The sequence below is a fragment of the Pezoporus flaviventris genome, unplaced genomic scaffold (assembly GCF_033815535.1).
Source record: "Pezoporus flaviventris isolate CSIRO_AGI_PZ_B2104156 unplaced genomic scaffold, CSIRO_AGI_Pfla_v1 ptg000037l, whole genome shotgun sequence".
Lineage (NCBI taxonomy): Eukaryota > Metazoa > Chordata > Aves > Psittaciformes > Psittacidae > Pezoporus > Pezoporus flaviventris.
The window spans coordinates 12,528,759-12,546,479 of NW_026892585.1; the positions used below are offsets into that span (position 1 = coordinate 12,528,759).

Here is a 17,721-nt window from a genome sequence, read left to right on the forward strand (position 1 = left end):
TTCATAAATTTGTGTGTTATTTTTAGCTTTATTCATAGATTTTTATTTTATTTATAGCTTTATTAATAAATTTCTTTTATAGCTTCATTCATAAGTTTGTGTGTAATGTATAGCTTTATTAATAAATTTATGTTATTTACAGCTTTATTCATAAGTTTGTGTGTAATTTATAGCTTTATTAATAAATTTGTTATTTATAACTTTACTCGTAAATTTGCCTGTTATAGCTTTCTAAATTTGTTATTTAGAGCTTTATTCTAAATTTGTATGCTGTTTATAGCTTTATTAATAAATTTATGCTATTTTTAGCTTCATAAATTTCTCTCTTATTTATAGCTTTATTCATAAGTTTGTATCTTATTTTTAGCTTTATTCATAAATATGTTATTTTAACTTTTTTCATAACTTTGTATGTTATTTATAGCTTTATGTATAAATTTGTGTTATAGCATTATTCATAACTTTGTTATGTGTAGCTTTATTAATTTATTTTATTTATAGCTTTATTCATAACTTTATTTATTGCTTTATGTATAAATTTGTTATAGCTGTATTCATAACTTTGTTATGTATAGCTTTATTAATTTATTTATAGCTTTGTTAATAAATTTATCTGTTTCTACCTTTCTTCATATATTTGTATGTTACTTATAGCTTTATTTCTATATTTATATGTTATTATTGCTGTCTGCGTAAATTTGTATGTTACTTATATCTTTATTAATAAATTTATGTTATTTATAGCTTTCTTCCTAAATGTGTATCTCATTTATAGCTTTATAGCTGCGCAGCACGTGTCCAGCTCCTGTTTCTGTCCTGAGACACCAGGCTTAGGAGCAGGTTCTGGACACTGGCACTTAGGGAGCTGGAGTCTTGATTACTGGAGTGTGGTGTCCAGTGAGGCTTTACAGGATTTTAGGTGTGGAAGGAAGTGAGGATATCCATGCTGTTGGCGCTGTTCTGCAGGACACACTGTTTAGAACATGTCCGGGTATTTGTTACTGTTCTGACACATGAGGCTAAGGAGCAGGATCTGGACATTCACACTTAGGGAGCCGGGGTCTCGATTGCTGGAGAGTGGTGCCCTATGTGGCTTTACAGGGATGGACTTGTAGTTGTGTAAGTAAGTGGGAATATTCAAGTTGGTGGCAGTGTTTTGGAGAGCACTGTGTGTAGGACATGCCCAGCTGTTTGGTTTTGAACTAACGCATTAGATTTCGGATCAGGATCTGGACATTCACCCTTCGGGAGCTTGGTTCTGTGGTGCCTGAGAGTGCACTCTATTTAGGCAGGACGCAGAAGTATGTATGCGGCTAAGCAAGGGTGGATTGCCATGTTGGTGGCACTGTGTCCCGAGGTCTCCCTGTGTAGGTGATGGGCAGCACGAGCTTTCTGTCCCGGCACATCGGGTGTCAGAGCAGGTGCCGGGCGTTTGCAGTCTGTGAGCCGTGCTCCCCAGGTTTTCCGTGCGGGTCCTTCCCTCCGTGCGTGTCCCGTGCCCGCCCTCGGGTCTCCGCCAGCAGGCTGGCCGCGGTGCGGAGCGGCTCCAGCTCCCTGGGGCCGTAGTTGTGGTGGCTGCCGTTTCCCTGGCACGAGCAGGTTCTCAGCCTGCAGGTGAGGGTTGCTGTTCTGCAGGGGTGTCTTGTTTGGGGCTGGGGCGGGGGGGGAGCTTCCCCCGGCTGTGCGCGCTGTCGGCTCTGGCCACGGGACCGAGGGTTGAGCCAGCGGGGTTTGTGTTCATAGTGCCCAGCGTAGGGAAGGCAGGAATCTTGCTTGTTTTCCATGCGGACTGCAATAAAAGGAAGCCCTTGATGTGACGGAGCCATCCCTTTCTTACGGAGCTGCGGGATGAAGGATGCTGCGAGCGTGCTGCGGAGCACAGAGCGGCTGCTGCGGGGCCCAGCGGTTTGTCTCCCAGCGAGACTGACTCCGCAGGTTCCCCAAAGGCTCTCCGAGCCGCGGTGCCCAGGAGCAGCCCCCGGGAGCAGCACGGGCAAGGCTGGATGCAGCCCTCCGCGGGGGGGACACGACCCTGCGGTTTGCCCGCGATGAACAAGAGCCCTCCCTCCGCCGCTCCCCGCGTTGGTGCCCCCCGCTTCCCCCCAGCCCCCGGGGCCTCCCGCCGGGGCTCTCCGCGCCGCTGCGCTCCGCTCTGCCGCTCCCGGCTCCGCTCCCGCTCCGAGCCGCTGCCGCTGGGTCTGGCGAGGCAGCACCGGCCCAGAGAAGGAGCCCCTGGAGCGGCTGCACCGCGTGGGAGCGCTGCTGGGCAGCGGCGGCTCCGGGTCCGTGCCCTCGGGGTCCGCCCCGCCCGTCCGACAGCGCCCCGGTAAGTGGCGGGGAGGCGGCGGGGCGGGGTCAGCTCAGCCCCGCGCTGCCCTCGGCTTGCAAGTGGCGGTCAGAGGCGTGCGGCGGGAGCGCATCTCCTGTGCGGGGGTGAACCGGTGGGAGCGGGAGGGGGGCAGCCGGGACAGCGCCAGGGGAGCGGGCAGGGAGGCCCCGGGGGTGCCCGGTCCCGGTGTGTCCGGGAGGGGGTCACCGGAGCATCCCCCAAAGCATCTCACTGGAGGGTGCTGGCCGGTGAGAATTTACAGAGATGGGCTTTTAGGTGCCTAAGTAAGCGAGGATATCCGTGTTGGAGGGGCTGTTCTGGAGTGCACCACCTGTAGGACTTGCCCAGGTCCTGGTTTCTGTCCTAACACATTAGGCTTAGGAGCAGGGTCTGGACATTGCTACTTAGGGAGCTGGTGTGTCGCTCGCCAGAGAGCGGTGCCCAGTGAGACTTCACAGAGAAGGAGTTTTGGGTGACTAAGTAAGTGAGGATATCCATGTTGAAGGGACTATTCCGAGAGCAATCTGCAGAGAACATGCCCAGCTCCTGCTTCCTCTCCTAACGCATTAGGCTTAGGAGCAGGGGCTGGACATTTGCATTTAGGGAGCAAGTATAGCAGAAGAACCTTTTTGTTCCATTCAAAAGATTGCTTTTCAGCTGTTCCTTTTTCTTTCACAGACACCGAGCTGGATGGTTCCCCTTTAAGCAGGAGTGAGGCCAAGAGCAGGTAGCCATTAAGGTGGATGTGAATCGTGATGGGCAACATGCAAATAACGCTCATCTTGAAGAGATGGTGAGTAAAGAGCAGACGTGTCTTCTGAGACTCCTATGGATTATAAAGTATGCTGTAATGCCTGCACAGAAAGTCAACTTCAATGAAAGAGAGTCAAATTAACCCCAAAGCTTTCAGTTTGGGTCTCAGTGTTGTGCCTGCAGCTTAAATCCTGTGTTTTTCTAGGCTGACAATTGCCGATGGTCTCTACTTCAATGGCAGACTCTTTTCGTGCTAGTTATTCTTCAGGAGGTTGTTCTGAGAGAAGTTGCTTAACATAGGAAGGTGCTGCTGGTGACCTCGTGTTAGAGGTCTGAAAAGAAGCAGCTGAATTGCTTCCATTTCTGTTTTTAAAGGAACGACTTATGGATGATGGGATTGATGAAGACAGTGGAGAAGATGCAGGTGAAGATGCCAATACAATGCAGCAGCCTGGATTCACGGCTTCTGCTTGGTCCTTTATCACAACCTTCTTCACATCACTCGTTCCCGAAGGGCCTCCACACGTTGGCAATTAAAGAGGAAAAGGAACTGAGCAGCTTCAGTAGCCACACATAGAAGTGGAGCAGATTCTAGTGAGCGTTTTAAATACAGTGCAATTCCTGAACATTTAGTATGTTACCTTTTAATTTGGATGGATCTAACTTGATTAATCTTTAAGAACTGTTAAGGAAATTTCCATTTTTAAAGGAATGGCACAGAGGGACGGTCTTGTGTAGGAAACAATTGGTGGCAGCTCTCTGCTGTTAGCAGACTAGATAAAGGAAGTTGCTGTTACGCTATTATGAAGACAGGCTGAGAAAGTTGGGGCTGTTCAGCCTGGAGAAGAGAAGGCGGCATGGAGACCTCATAGCAGCCTTCCAGTATCTGAAGGGGGGCTATAGGGGTGCTGGAGAGGGACTCTTCATTAGGGCCTGTAGCGATAGGACAAGGGGTAACGGGTTAGAACTTAAACAGCGGAAGTTTAGATTGGATTTAAGGTGGAAGTTCTTTACTGTAAGGCTGGTGAGGCACTGGAATGGGTTGCCCAAGGGAGTTGTGAATGCTCCATCGCTGGCGGTGTTCAAGGCCAGGCTGGACAGAGCCTTGGGTGACATGGTTTGGTGTGAGGTGTCCCTGCCCATGGCAGGGGGGTTGGAACTTGATCCTAAGGTCCTTTCCAACGCTAACTATTCTATGATTCTATGTTCCTATTAGACCCGATTTGGTTAAAAAGCATGGGATTATCATTGCTTGTTCTTCTGCAGATGAAGAGGAATTTGTTTATAGGTTATACAAGGTCAAAATAGTGAACTGGGAAATCCTGGCACTTGGCTGGATATTGAGGGAGATATTCTGAGATCTTTAACCAGTTGTGCACCAGAAGTGGAGCAAGCATCAAAGAGGCCAGACTTCCAGGAGTATGTTTAAAGGACATGGAACCTCCCAGCTTCCAGAACCGTACCAAGATCTGAGCAAGGAAAAGAAAAAAGATGGAAAATGAGTCAGAAAGAAAAATGAGATACAAAGCATTCCCAAAAAGCAGTGAAGGAGTTGGAGGCAGGGGAAAGCCAAAGGGTGGATCAAAGAGAAGAGAAGATGTGATCATGAATGGATATGAAGCAAGCACCAAGGAGCAGATTGAGGTACAAGAGGTGCAATTTCCTTTTCAGAAAAAAAGAAAGAGCTTGATGAGAATTAATCCCATCAGGTCTTTGTTTTACGGGTTTGTGAGCAATTTGGGTATAGAGTTGAACAGTGTGAAATATGTAACAGATGGTGATGGAAGAGAAATGAAAACCCTAGGAAAACAGTTGCTTTTTCTTAGTTGTCCTAACTGTTCTATAGCATAAAGCAGAATACAGTTACGTAGTACATGGCTGTAGGCAAAGCTAGAGGCTGAATTCTAGCAAATCTCTAGCATGAAGTGGAACAAAAGGTTTGAGGATTAAGGCAGGCTAGGCTGTACCCCCAGTATTAATGGTTCTGTAACATACCTGTGCATCACCCGCTTTTACAACTCTGAGTACAGCAAAAGTGATTGAAATTCATGCTTTGCTTTACCTTCCAAAGAGGCCGTTTGCTTTTGTTCCATTCCTTCGGAGCAGAGACCAGCCCCCTCCTGGCTCCATCCTCTTGTCAGGCGGTTGTAAAGAGTGATAAGGTCCTCCCCGAGCTTTCTCTTCTCCAGACTAAACACCCCCAGGCGCTGTTACCTGGGTTTTCTCATCCTCGCGTAGCTTTAGGCGTTCAAGGAATAAACTGCAATGTGAGTGGTTGTTTCTGGAGCAGGGCGCTGCAGCTGGAATCTCAAGGTGTGTAAATAGGACAACACATGCAGAAAGCCTGTTGGCTTTCAATACACACACACACACGCACCCCCACCCCACCCCCCCACACCCCCACCCCCACCCCGCGCCTTTGCAGAAATCCTGGGAAGTAGAATCTAGGTGTGAGAAGTTTGTAAGATGGAAGTAAGCTGTGGGCATGTTAGTTTGTAAAATCGGGGGTGGGGGGGGTGGGGGTGGGGGAGTGGTTCGGGCTGTTTGGGGGTTATTTATGTGTGTGTGCCTGTGGGGGTTGGAATGTATCAAAGCTGTCAGAGAGCATGGGAAGGAGGAACTACAGCAGGCGATTAAGAGTGACCTGTCCCTGACTGGTACTTGGAAGACGTTGGAACTGGCAAGGAACGAGGACGTCAGAACTGGAAAGAGGATGTCGATAAGAAAATCAGATAGACCTTTCACCTGATGTAACCGCAAGGCAAACGCAGATGTGCTTGGCTAATTGCTTGGAAGCATCTAAATATCGTGTCATCTTTTCAATAAACGATCCAGCTTGCACTCTACCTCTGGGTGCATGCCTCCATCCTCACGTGTGCCCGTGTGTTCTTCACCCCTTTAGACTGCTGAACTTAACTGCTGCCTGCGAAGGGCAGGCAAAACCTGGTTCTTTGCGACAAGGTCAGCGCGCTTGGGTGGCTTTCTTGAAGTGCTTTGGCTAGTAACGTAGCCCGAGGTTCAACTGCAGTAACGCACTAACCGCAGCACTGTGAAAGCATGCTGCTGCAACAATACAATGCGCCTTGCGCCTTGCCGAGGGCACCGGGTGCGCTCATGTGTTCCACCGAGGTAAACGAAGGGGATGAGTAGTAACGGCTCCGGGGCGGAGCGGGCGGCGCTGCTCCAGAGCGCCGCTAGATGGCGCCGTCACACAGCCCCGGCGCGGCACTCGGCGGCGACCGACAGACGGGGCCCGGGACCGCGGGCGGGGGGTTCCGTAGCCCCGGTGGCGGCGGTCGGACACGGGTGGTGCTGGCTGGGCCGCGGGAGGCAGCCCCGGGCGCGCTGCTCGTGTGCTGCAGGACGAGGGAGAGCTCGTCCTCCTGCATCAGCGAGCGGTGGAATCGCGGGATGGATCCCAGACTGGTTTGTGTCGAAGGGACCTCAAAGCTCATCCAGCTCCAAGCCCTGCCACGGGCGGGGACACCTTCCACTAGAGCAGCTTGCTCCAAGCCCCGTCCAAGCTGGCCTTGAACGCTGCCAGGGATGGGGCAGCCACAGCTTCTCTGGGAGCCCTGGGCCACCTCCTCAGCACCCTCACAGGGAAGAACTTCTGCCTAGGAGCTCATCTAAACCCTCCCTGGACTCTGCATAAGAGAGCAGGAGTAAATTTAGCACTTGTTATTGCTTCTTACTGTCCTTACTCAACGTTCAGTATTACCTCCTGAGGCAGAGAAAGGGGTTACCTTGGCACAGACAGAGCAAAAGGCATCCACGGTGGTACACAGCAGCTTGGCACTACCTGCCCTGCCCTGTCCTGGTTGACCCTGCCTTTAGCAGGAGGGTTGGACTAGAGGATCTGCAGAGGCATCTTCCAACCACAACTATTCTGTGGTATTAACCATGACAGCATCACTGACCACGCCATATTTACAGCTTGTAACTGTTCAGTTTACAGCAGATCTGGCCAGAAACTTTAACAGTAGCAACTAGCACAGCCTTGTAAAACGGGGACGCAGTTCTCAGCCAGTGGAGATTTCCAAAGCCAACTTTGATTTTACATCTGTAACATGGGCATCATAAAACCTCACAAGGGCACTGCAAGGTGCAAAGGCACTTCAGCGCCTTTGTAATACAGACTGTGATACTGAGCTTGTTAGGTATTTAAACTGACAGCAGAGTACAGATACATCTTCCGGAGCATCTGGAAAAAAAGACACACACACCCCTCCCTACCACCACCAACCGGTGGAGAGAAAAAAATGGTAGTGGGGGGGGGAGGGGAAAAAACCCGGGGAGAGGTTAAAAAATGTTGGACAAAAAAATGTGGGAAAAATACAGGAAAAAAAGGAACATGGAAAAAATTAAAAATCAAACCCAACCAAACAAAAACTGCACCCAAAGCCCCACACCAACTTGGGGAGAAAAACCCGGCCAGAAAAAAAAAGGGGGGGGCGGGGGGGGGGGGTGGTGGGCAAAAAAACCCTCACGCAAAACCATCAATAAAAACAACCTCCCCAAAAAAACAAATGAACCCCCCCGGAGGGGAGGGGGGGGGGAGAGAGGAAAACAAAAGGGGGGGGTGTCAAAAAATCCCCATCCTTGTGGGGAAAACCCAACCAAACAATGAGGGGAAAAAAAAGAGGGGGAGGAATGGGGAAGAAAAGTGGCAGGGGGAAACTGGGGGGAAAACCCCCACCAACCAGAAGGGAAAATCTGTGTGAGAAAACAAGTGGGGAGGGAATTGTGCATGTGGGAAACCTTGGGATAAAAGCCTACCAACCTGGGGGGAAACAGTGGGAGGGAGAAAGGGGGAGGGAGGAAAACGTGTGTGTGTGGCGGGAAGTGGGGGAAAAAAAGCGTGGAACAAAAAACACCATGGAAAAAACTCCAGCAAAAGTAAGAAAACCATCGAAATAAACAAAAAACAACAAACACCGCCCCCCCCAAAAAAAAACACAACAAAAACCCAACAAAAACACCTCAAAAAAAAAAAACAAAACGGGGGGCGGGGGAGGGGGGGGGGAAGAAAAGAAATCCCCGAACAACTCTGGAGGGAGAGAGAAAAAAAGGGGAGACCTGTGGGAAAAATAATAATTAAAAAAAGGGGGGGGGGGTGTGAAGATGGGAGCAGGAGGGGAACTGGAAGGGGGAAAACGTGGGGATAAAATAACCGTGGGGTTAAAAAGAGTGGAACAAAACCCGTGGGAAAAAACCTAGGAAGAAAAAAAAAAAAAAAAGGAGAGGGGGTTGACACCGAAATGGATTGCCCTGTTGGTGGCACTGTTGCAGAGAGCGCCGTTTGTGGCTGATGCCCGGCATCATCTCTCTGTCCTGGCACCTTAGGCTTAGCATCAGAGTCTGGACATTCACGCTCAGGGAGCTGGTGTCTCGGTCACTGAATGGTGGTGTCCAGTGAGGCTTGAGAAATGGAGTTTTATGTGAGTTAAGTAAGTGAGGATATCCGTGTTGGTGGCACCCTTCCAGAGGGCTCTCTGTGTAGAACATGCCCAGCTATTTGTTTCTGTCCTAAGACATGAGGCTTAGGAGCAGGGTCTGGCTATTCGCACATAGGGGCCTGCTTTATGGGGTGTCTGAGAGTGCTGCCGTGTGGCCGTACACAGGTGTAGGTTTAAGTGGCTAAGCAAAGGTGGATTGCCATGTTGGTGTCACTGTTGAGGAAGGCACCTTGTTTACGTGATGCCAAGCACCAGCTTTCTGTTTCTTACTGTATTCCGAGCATCGGAATTTGGACGGTCACACTTTGGGCGCTCTTCTGTGGATCATCAGAGAGTGCTGTTCAGTGAGGCTTTCCAGGGATGGGGTTTTAGGTGTGTAAGTAAGTGACGCTATCCATGTTGGGAGCACTGTTCCAGAGGACTCCCTGCGTAGAACATGTCCCGTTACTTGTTTCTGTTCTAACCCATTAGCCTTAGGAGCAGGATCCGGACATTTCCACTTAGGGAGCTTGGTTCTGTGGTGCTTGAGAGCGCACTCTGTAGGCAGCACGCAGATGCACTTCTATGTGGCTAAGCAAGGGTGGTTTGCCATGTCGGTGGCACTGTTCCCAAGGTCTCCGTGTGTAGGTGATGTGCAGCACGAGCTTTCTGTCCTGGCACATCGCGCGTGCATGTTCCAGGCCACCCGTGTGCATTCAGCAGAGGGGCGGAACGCAGATGGTGGTTTTGGTGGCAAACAAGGTCTCTTTGCCGCGTTGGCAGCACCATTCTGCAGGTCTCCCTGTGGAGGTGCTGCTCAGCGACTGCTTTCTGTCCTGGCACTACGTCCTTTGGAACAGCGGCTGCACGTTGGCACTGTGGAGCCGCGCTCCAGGACACCAAAGCGATGCAGCAGAGGATCAGTACGGCAGTGGTGTTTAAGGTGGCAAGGCAAGGGCAAATTACCGTGTTGGGGGCACCTTTCTGGAGGTCCCCACGTGTAGGAATTAAGTTGATATTTCCGTAAGTCCTCATAAAGCCCGCTGGATTATTTTTGGTGGGCTTCAGCTACAGAATGAGCAGTGAGAAGAGTGGGAGCAAGGTGCTCACAAGCGGGCTTTGTTACCCTTAGCAGGCACCAGAAGGTTCCCTGAAGCTGCTGATTGTTCTGGGAGAGTTGAGCTTGGAGAGAGAGGAAGGTGTGCAGGGAGTTGCCTTCATTTTATCGTGTTTTCCTGAGATGAAAAGCATGAGTTGAATTTGGCTTTGCTTTGGGAAGAAAGGAGTTTTGGTTTTGTTGGGGTGCTGGGGTCTACCGATGTCCATGGGCTTCTCCTTGGCTTCTCCTCCGCTTGCTGCCTTGAGCCCTCGCTGTGCTTATGAGGGAGAGTTTAGTGGTTCCTTCTTCCTTGAGGTCTAAGAACAACAGCACGGCAGAGAAAGGAGGTAAGCAGATGCGGAAGGAGATTGCCTGCTGCCCTTAGAGTGCTATGGAGAAAGCAAGTTGTCTCTTTTCTGAAGGTCTTAAAGCTCTGAAGAATTAGTTTGACCTGGCATGACGGGAATGGTATGGAATAAGGGGTGGACACTGTCCTGGTTTTGGCTGGGCTAGAATTGATTCTCTTCCCTGTGGCTGGCGCAGTGCTGTGTTCTGGCTTGGTTCTGGGAAGCACGCTGGTAGCGCACCGATGTTTTAGCTGTCGCTCAGTAGCCCTTCGGCTGAGCAAAGGACTTTGCAGTCTCTCCTGCTCTGCCAGTGAGGAGGGGCACGGGAAGCCATGAGGAAGCAGAGTCAGGACACCTGACCCAAGGCAGCCAGAGGGGTATTCCATAGCAGAGCACGTCATGGCCAGTATAGAAAGTGGGGGGAGTCAGCCGGGAGGCGCAGGTCGCCGCTCGGGTCAGGTTGGTTATCGCTGAGCGCGTGCCGAGCAGTTGCATTGCGCATCAGTGCTGGTTCGTGTTTCTCTTTTCCCTGCCTAGACGTAGAGGAGCAAAGTTTGTTGGAGAGCTGTTCATAGCGATGAGATTTGAGCTTTTGTCTTGGTGCTGCAGGTTTGGTTTTTAACTTGTTGTCGTGATTTTGTTCTTGGGGCTGAGGGACCGGGGAGCGGCCGAGGGGAGCGGCGGGGCTGGGGGAGCGGGGAGGCGCTGCGGGCCCGGCGGGCTCCGGCGATGCTGCAGGTGCGGCTGTGCCGAGGCGGTGGCGGGGCCGGGGCCGGCGGACAGCGCGGGCTGAAGCCGGTCCCGTGCCGGGCGGCGCTCGGGCCGGTGTCGCTCCCCAGGGCGGGCCGACGGGGCCGGGCGTTGCCCGGCGGCCGCTGGAGCGCGAGTGGCCAGTGCGTCCGTTGTCGGGGAGCGCCATGGAGGGCCAGCGGCTGCCCGCTGCTCTCAACCCCAGCCATTTCCCGGCCAAGCTCTGGGAGCTGGTGAACAGCCCGCGCTGCGGCTCCGTGCGCTGGGATGCCCGCGGCGAGGGGCTGCTCATCGACCAGCGGCTCTTCGAGCGAGAGCTGCTGGGCGCGGAGGCGGCCGGCGACGGGGCGGCGCTGGACGGCGAGGTCTTTAAGACCAGGAACTTCGCCAGCTTCGTCCGCCAGCTGAACCTCTATGGGTTCCGCAAGCTGGGGCTGGGGCCGGGGCCCGGGCCCCTGCAGGACCCGGCGGGGGGCGATGGCGGCAGCTCCGCCGGGGCTCTGCTCCATTTCTACAGCCCCCATTTCCGCCGCGACCGCCCCGAGCTCCTCGTAAACCTCAAGCGCCTGACGAGGGCCAACAAGGCGAAGCTGGCGGCCGGCCTGGAGCTGCCCAGCCGCCCGGCACAGCGCTCCCAGCTCCCGCCCTCGACGCTCGGCGAGGCTGCCAGGCCCGGTGAGCTGGGCTGGCCCCGGGCTGCGGGGCCCCGAGAAGCACTGGGTGCTGCGGGGTTTCTAGATCGGCACCCCCGCAGGCAGCAGGCTTGCCTGACCTTGCTGGCGGCCGCTCAGCTCCGCCGCTGCGGGAAAGCCGTTGTTGTTCATGCAGGGAGATGGGCTGCCGGCAGGCACGGGGAGCGAGGTTCGCGTGTGGTTCCGTCTGCCCCTCGGCTGCAAGACAGCCTCCGTCGGGGGCTGCAGTAACAACACCCTCACCCTGGCTCTGTGGAGCTGGCACAGCCCTACCAGATGGACGTTCCTTCTCCTTGAAGGGTTGCTCCATAAGCTGTCGTTAAATCTGTGTGAAGCGATGGGTAACCGTGTGAGGGCAAGTACCATTTCATGAAACCGTAACTGACCGAGAGAGGAAACCAGGGAAGATGAAAGGGAATATCTTGGAAGTAACAAAACGGCAAAGTCTGAGCTTTTTTACACTCAACCGGTTGAGCTACCTGGAAAAAAGCTGGCTTTGGTTTTGTTTTCCTTGACAAACTGAAGGACTTGTGATCAAGTGCTCTCAGAGTCACGTTTAGGATTTGGACATTGCCCCTGCCTTGGCTGCCCCTGTGCTGTCCGCACTGGAGTTCGGTAGAGCCCCGCTTCACCCTTCCCCCTTTATTTTACCTTACTGCCTGATGTAACGCGCAGCACTTGCTAAACGGCTTGTGCCGGTTTGGTCAGCTCCTGCGCATTTTGATTTCTAATAGCGCATTTCTAAGTAGCGATCACTTGCTCCTGAGGGTTTCAGGAGACTGAATGCTCCAGAGATGGCTGTGTGTTGGCACAGCACTGGTGTTCCTGTGTGTTCAGGTGGTAGTGCTGCAGCAGTTACTGTATGTTTAGGTGTAAGAATAGAGTCTGTTTCTGGATGAAGAATATCGGAGCAAAGGTGGTCTTCCCAGGGAACGTTGTGGAGCCTTGGCTCCTCATCCTGCCTTTCAGGGCCAGTGAAAACTCCTTCCCTTAGTCCTTGTTTCCCTTTGTTTTGCAGGACTGGTGACTGCAGGAGAGGCTCCTCAACCTTGTCATCCAGACAGCTGCTTTCCGCCCTCCAGCACAGCCGCCTCATGCCAGGAGCCCCCTGCTTTCCAGGCAGCGACTTCCCAGCAGCCTCCGGTCCCTTCCAGACCATGGCAGGGTTCTGTTGCGTGGCTGCCATGGCACGGGGCTCTCCCAGCTTTCCCAGGCCAGGGGGCTCCCTTTCCCGTCCTCCACAAGTGTTGCACGGAGGTCACGTACACTCTCCAGACCGTGTGCTCACTTCTGCCGCTTCAGCGAGGGGCTCCAGCCGGTGCTGCCCTTCCAGAACGGGGCAGCTGCGCGTCTCCAGGGCAGTGCTTGCAAGGCCGGGATCCAACGGGTACGGCAAAAGTTCTCCGCTTGCTGCTCGAGAAGTTCCTGCCAAGCGATGCATGAAATGTTTTCCGCCAGTGCTCTGTCACTGCGTGTGTATCTGACGCGTGTGCTCGCAAAGAGATGTGTGTTCCCTGTCCGTATACTTGCAACCAGCCTGTGACAGAATGTGCTTTAGCCGCTCATTTCTTCTGGTTCTGATGAGATGAACTGTATCAGAGACAGGAGAGCTTAGAAATGCCTTCTCTGCAATGAGCAGGGAAGGACAAAAGCGTGTGGGTGAAGCAGGTGTGTGTGGAATCTTGATTCAGCTGGAGCACTTGAAGTATTACAAAAGAATTGGCCCCTTTGCCAGCCGAGCCCATCAGTGGGATTTCCACAGGTGCAGTTTTTCTTGCTGTTAGATCAGGCACTGCTGCAGCTGGCAAAAAAAAAAACCAAGAAAAGGTGGTGTGAGTGCAAACCGTTCTTTCTGTGCACCCTTCTGCACTTCAGACCCGGTCAGAATCGCTCACCAGTCTGGGCTGCTACACGGTTACCTGTGTTCTCGTCCCCTTGATGTACAGGCATTACAGCGCGTTTGATTCACGAGCTGCTTTCACTATAAGCTCTACTAAGTGCAAGAGTTGTGCAATTTCTACTTTACTCGTAGCTTTTTATAGCCTATGGTGAGGACGTTACGTTTTACACCTGCCTCCTGTTTCACAAGCGCTTTTTCCCTTTGGGTTCTTCCTTTTCTTCTCTTAGAAACTAGGCTCTTTGTACTACATGTTTGTTTCCTTAGGATCACTCCAGCAGGTTACAGCCAATCTCTCCTTTGCTCTCTCGCCCTGTTTTTACAGTAGCCCTTTAGGTTTCTTTGGTGGTTTGCTTGCCTTTGTCAACATCCTTTGGCGTTCCCAGGGAGTGAAGCCCAGGTATCATTCGATTTTTGGCACAATCCAGAGCTGTAATATGTTTGCAGGTCACAGGGTGTTCTTCTGAAAGATGTCCAGATTTCATCCTAAGGTTGCTCAGAACGAGCTTTTGAGGTAACAGGAGTCAGACACGTGTCTCGTGCTGCTGTGGAAGGATGTCCACGAGCTCGCTCCCTGTTGTTTAGCTCTTGTGTTTGTTGCTCCAAAATGGACAAAAGTTCCTCTGATCACGTGGCCGCCTCAAGTCACACTTGTACCATTTAATTACTGTGAACATTGGCCTAGATTTGATTTCATGGGGGATTTCTCTCTCGCCCAGAAGGACTGCAGATTTTAAAGATTCTCTGTCCTGCCAGTAGTGCCTTTCCTTGTAAGTTCTCTCTGCGTGGCACCAAAACCTGAGACCCACAGAAACTGCTTCATCTACAGAGCTGCTTTTTGGAGTAAGATCCCATTTTCATTCCAGTGTGTGTGCGTGAACATGCATGCCCTTTCTGTCTGAATCCCCTTTCTGTGGCGTGTTGTGTTGAGACAGTCGAGCAGCCAAATCGAAAAAAGGTGATATTAAGATAGAGAGGAGTGAATATGAAGATTCCGTGTGTGTTGGTTAATTCTGCAATGCGTATGTTGGATCTGTGTCTACATACTTTAGAAGAAATATGTTTTAAGGTGGAGAACTCAGTCTTACAATCGGCGGGGAGGTCATAATCCATTTCAGGGAGTTGGCTTACAGAGCGGTTACTGCAGTGTTTAATGCAAGTAAGCAACAGAACTGTACACCCTGGGCAGCAGTTCTGGCAGTCTGATCCCTGTGTTTGAATTTTGCAGGCACCCCGCAGTGTTCACCCCCTGCCCAGGGAGGTCTTCTGACTGTCAGCGCCAGTGCTGCTGCTGCGGCGTCCACCGACTTCGTCTTTGTGCAGGTGAGTGCAGCGCACAGAGAGCAGGGGGAAGGGAGGAGACCCCATGCATGGACCGCAGGGTTCTGGGTTCTTGCGGCAGGAAGGAGAGAAGTTTGGGACTGGATCTGCTTTCGAAAGGGAAAGTAACGTGGTTTGCCAATGGCCATTTGAAAGCACCGCTTTGAAACACGAAAGGGGCAGTGCTGTAATGCAGGTGAGGTTTCAGGGCAGCGGGATTGCGGGTGTCCTCATCGGCAGAGTGTTCTTTTCCTCGAAAAGTGTTATGTTTGACTTCACCATAATTCGCTTTAGTTCACGAGTCTCCGTTTATCTTTGAAGAAAGTCCTTGCCTGCACAAAATGGGATTCTTTAATGTTATGATACTGGGAATCAGCTCCACTTCTGTGTCCCAGACAACTTGTGGCAGTCCTGAGTTTCATTGGCTGCATGAGAAGAACCAAGTTGACTTTTGGAGTTGGCCCCGGCTCAGAGCTATCCTATCCTATCCTATCCTATCCTATCCTATCCTATCCTATCCTATCCTATCCTATCCTATCCTGTCACTGGAGAGCTCCAGTGCTACCTGTCAATGCTTTCTAGAATTCTGGTGGAAACTGCACCTCATTGGGTGGCCTGGCTTATGAAATAGTAAAAGAACCTCAGTAAAAATGCCAGGGCTTCCTTTCGCATTCCAGCAGCTTGGAGATACTTTTTTTCTCAGAGGGAATAAGCAAAGCAAGCTCTGCTGGTGTGTGCTGAAAAAGGGTTGACCTGCACAGTCCTCAGAAGCAGTAAAATCCATCAGCAAACGGTTGTGATTTTTTGATCTGGAAATTCCCTGTGTTTTGTTTCTCGCAGAGTCCTGAATTGCAGCCACCTTCTGCAGCTGAATGCCTGCCTTCTGATGGGGCACATCATGCATCTGAGGACGAGGAGAAGTTGCCAGAATTAAGTTACGAAGATGTGCTTCAGTTTCTCGAGGAGATGTATGCATCGCAGAGCGCTGATGTAGTGACACCGGAGCCTGCAGAAAGCTGGGATGGAGAGCTGTTGGAAAGCTACATCAATGCGGCCATAGAAAGCGCTGCTGCTGCTGAAACAGCGCAAGACTCTGTGAGCACACAGGGAGCCCCTGAAGAACAGCTGGATCACAACCCAGCTCAGCCATCTGAAATGTTTGCTGTGGATGAGCTGTTCAGTGCAGAGCAAGTAAGTGCTAAATGGAGGTAAAACTCCCCAGGAAACTATTGAGTGGTCTTTGGGTTTATTTCATTTGTTGGTGTGTTTATTTAAAGGAGAATGAGAGTGTTAAATGTGGATCTGCGAGGGAAGAGAGAGAGCTCACTTCAGGAAGCGAGGCAGTGAAGAAAGCTGCGGAAGAGCCAGGGTCCCCTGCAAAACCTCCGTGCAGGAAGAGAAGACACAGCTCACAGCAGGGTAAGTCCCTGCTAAGAGAGCCTGCCTTTTTTAGAAGTGGCCAAGACAGCTGCTCTGAAACTCTTGCGGCAAGGGGAGATCACAAGAGCTGAGTTATTGTCTGCAGTGTTAAGTACCTCACTGGGCCTTCAGTTCAACTCTTGCACTCGTAGGAGCTCTCGGCGTACTTGCCGACACGCTTCTATACGTAAGCTGGTGGTGAGGACTCCTAGGTGGACCAGGGAATAAATTCTCTCAGTCAATAAACGCTGAAGTTGTGGGAGTTGTGTCAGAGCCCTGCATGTCACAGTACACAGCAGTGAGATGCAGGCTGTGGGTATGTTTGCTGGAGGGTGAGAGTGCCACAAAGGGAACTCCGACTAATGAGGTGACTGTTGACGTAAGAGGGGAAAACCCCACCACGCTGCCCAAGTGAGTGCCCGAGCGCAACCTTTGTGGCTCAGATCACTAAATAAATGTCACAGCAGCCTGCTGATACGTGTGCTGCAACACAGGAGAAAAACACGCTCAGATTTTCAAGTCGCAGGCCGCCTTTGGCCAGATTGGACTGTCCCTGATGGCAGCAGAGGTGCTGTGCGTGCTGCCAGCTGAGCCGTAGGCAAAGCCTGCCACTTCCTCGGTGGTGTTTGCTTCCTAGATCCCCAGGAGCCGGAAGGTGGAGCCTGTAAGCGGGGCTGCTTCTGGAGGAAGACGGCGGAGTGAGGAGCGTGTGAACCCGTGGAGCGGCTGGCGGCTGGTTCCCTCCTGCGAGTCCGGCAGCAGCGCTCGGCACAGAGCTGGAGCCTGGGTTCAGGGTCAAACCTCTTCTGTTCTGTTTCCTAACTCTTATGTCCTTGATAGCTCTATTCCTCAATTTATGTGTTATTTCTAGCTTTATTCCTAAATCTGTATGTTATTTATAGCGTTATTTATAAATTAATAAGTTATTTCTAGCTTTAGTCATAAATTTATATCTTATTTATAGCTTTAGTCATAGATTTGAATCTTATTTCTAGCTTTATTCCTAAATGTGTATGTTATTTAGAGCGTTATTTATAAATTAATCTTTTATTTATAGCTTTAGTCATAAATTTATATCTTATTTATAGCTTTAGTCATAGATTTGTAGCTTATTTATTGCTTTAGTCATAAATTTTTACCTTTATTTATAGCTTTAGTCATAGATTTGAATCTTATTTCTAGCTTTATTCCTAAATTTGTATGTTATTTATAGCGTTATTTATAAATTAATATGTTATTTATAGCTTTAGTCATAAATTTATATCTAATTTATAGCTTTAGTTATAAATTTGTATATTATTTATAGCTTTAGTCATAGATTTGAATCTCATTTATAGCTTTATTCATAGTTTTGAATCTTATTTGTAGCTTTAGTCATATATTTATATCTTATTTATAGCTTCAGTCATAGATTTGAATCTTATTTCTAGCTTTATTCCTAAATTTGTATGTTATTTATAGCGTTATTTATAAATTAATATGTAATTTATAGCTTTATTCCTAAATTTATATCTCATTTATAGCTTTATTCATAGTTTTGAATCTTATTTGTAGCTTTAGTCATAGATTTGTATCTTATTTATAGCTTTAGTCATAAATTTATATCTTATTTATAGCTTTAGTCATAGATTTGAATCTTATTTATAGCTTTATTCCTAAACCTGTGTTATTTATAGC

At 50.4% G+C, this 17,721-nt stretch overlaps 1 protein-coding gene across 1 annotated transcript; it reads left to right on the forward strand.

Moving 5' to 3' along the window:
* Window positions 1–10,883: 10,883 nt before the first annotated feature.
* LOC133275238 (heat shock factor protein 5-like) lies at window positions 10,884–16,746 on the forward strand. The gene is made up of 7 exons (XM_061465085.1): window positions 10,884–11,391; window positions 12,427–12,806; window positions 14,172–14,174; window positions 14,545–14,628; window positions 15,466–15,816; window positions 15,903–16,044; window positions 16,682–16,746. The coding sequence occupies exons 1-7, from the start codon at window positions 10,884–10,886 to the stop codon at window positions 16,744–16,746; spliced, it is 1,533 nt and encodes a 510-aa protein (XP_061321069.1).
* Window positions 16,747–17,721: the final 975 nt, after the last annotated feature.

What these genes read in the sequence shown, in the direction of transcription:
- LOC133275238 (XM_061465085.1), top strand. Translation starts at nt 10,884, where the DNA reads ATGGAGGGCCAGCGGCTGCCCGCTGCTCTCAACCCCAGCCATTTCCCG. An exon ending in CCGACTTCGTCTTTGTGCAG is followed by an intron (nt 14,629 to 15,465) that starts GTGAGTGCAGCG and finishes TGTTTCTCGCAG; the next exon opens with AGTCCTGAATTGCAGCCACC. An exon ending in AGCTGTTCAGTGCAGAGCAA is followed by an intron (nt 15,817 to 15,902) that starts GTAAGTGCTAAA and finishes GTTTATTTAAAG; the next exon opens with GAGAATGAGAGTGTTAAATG.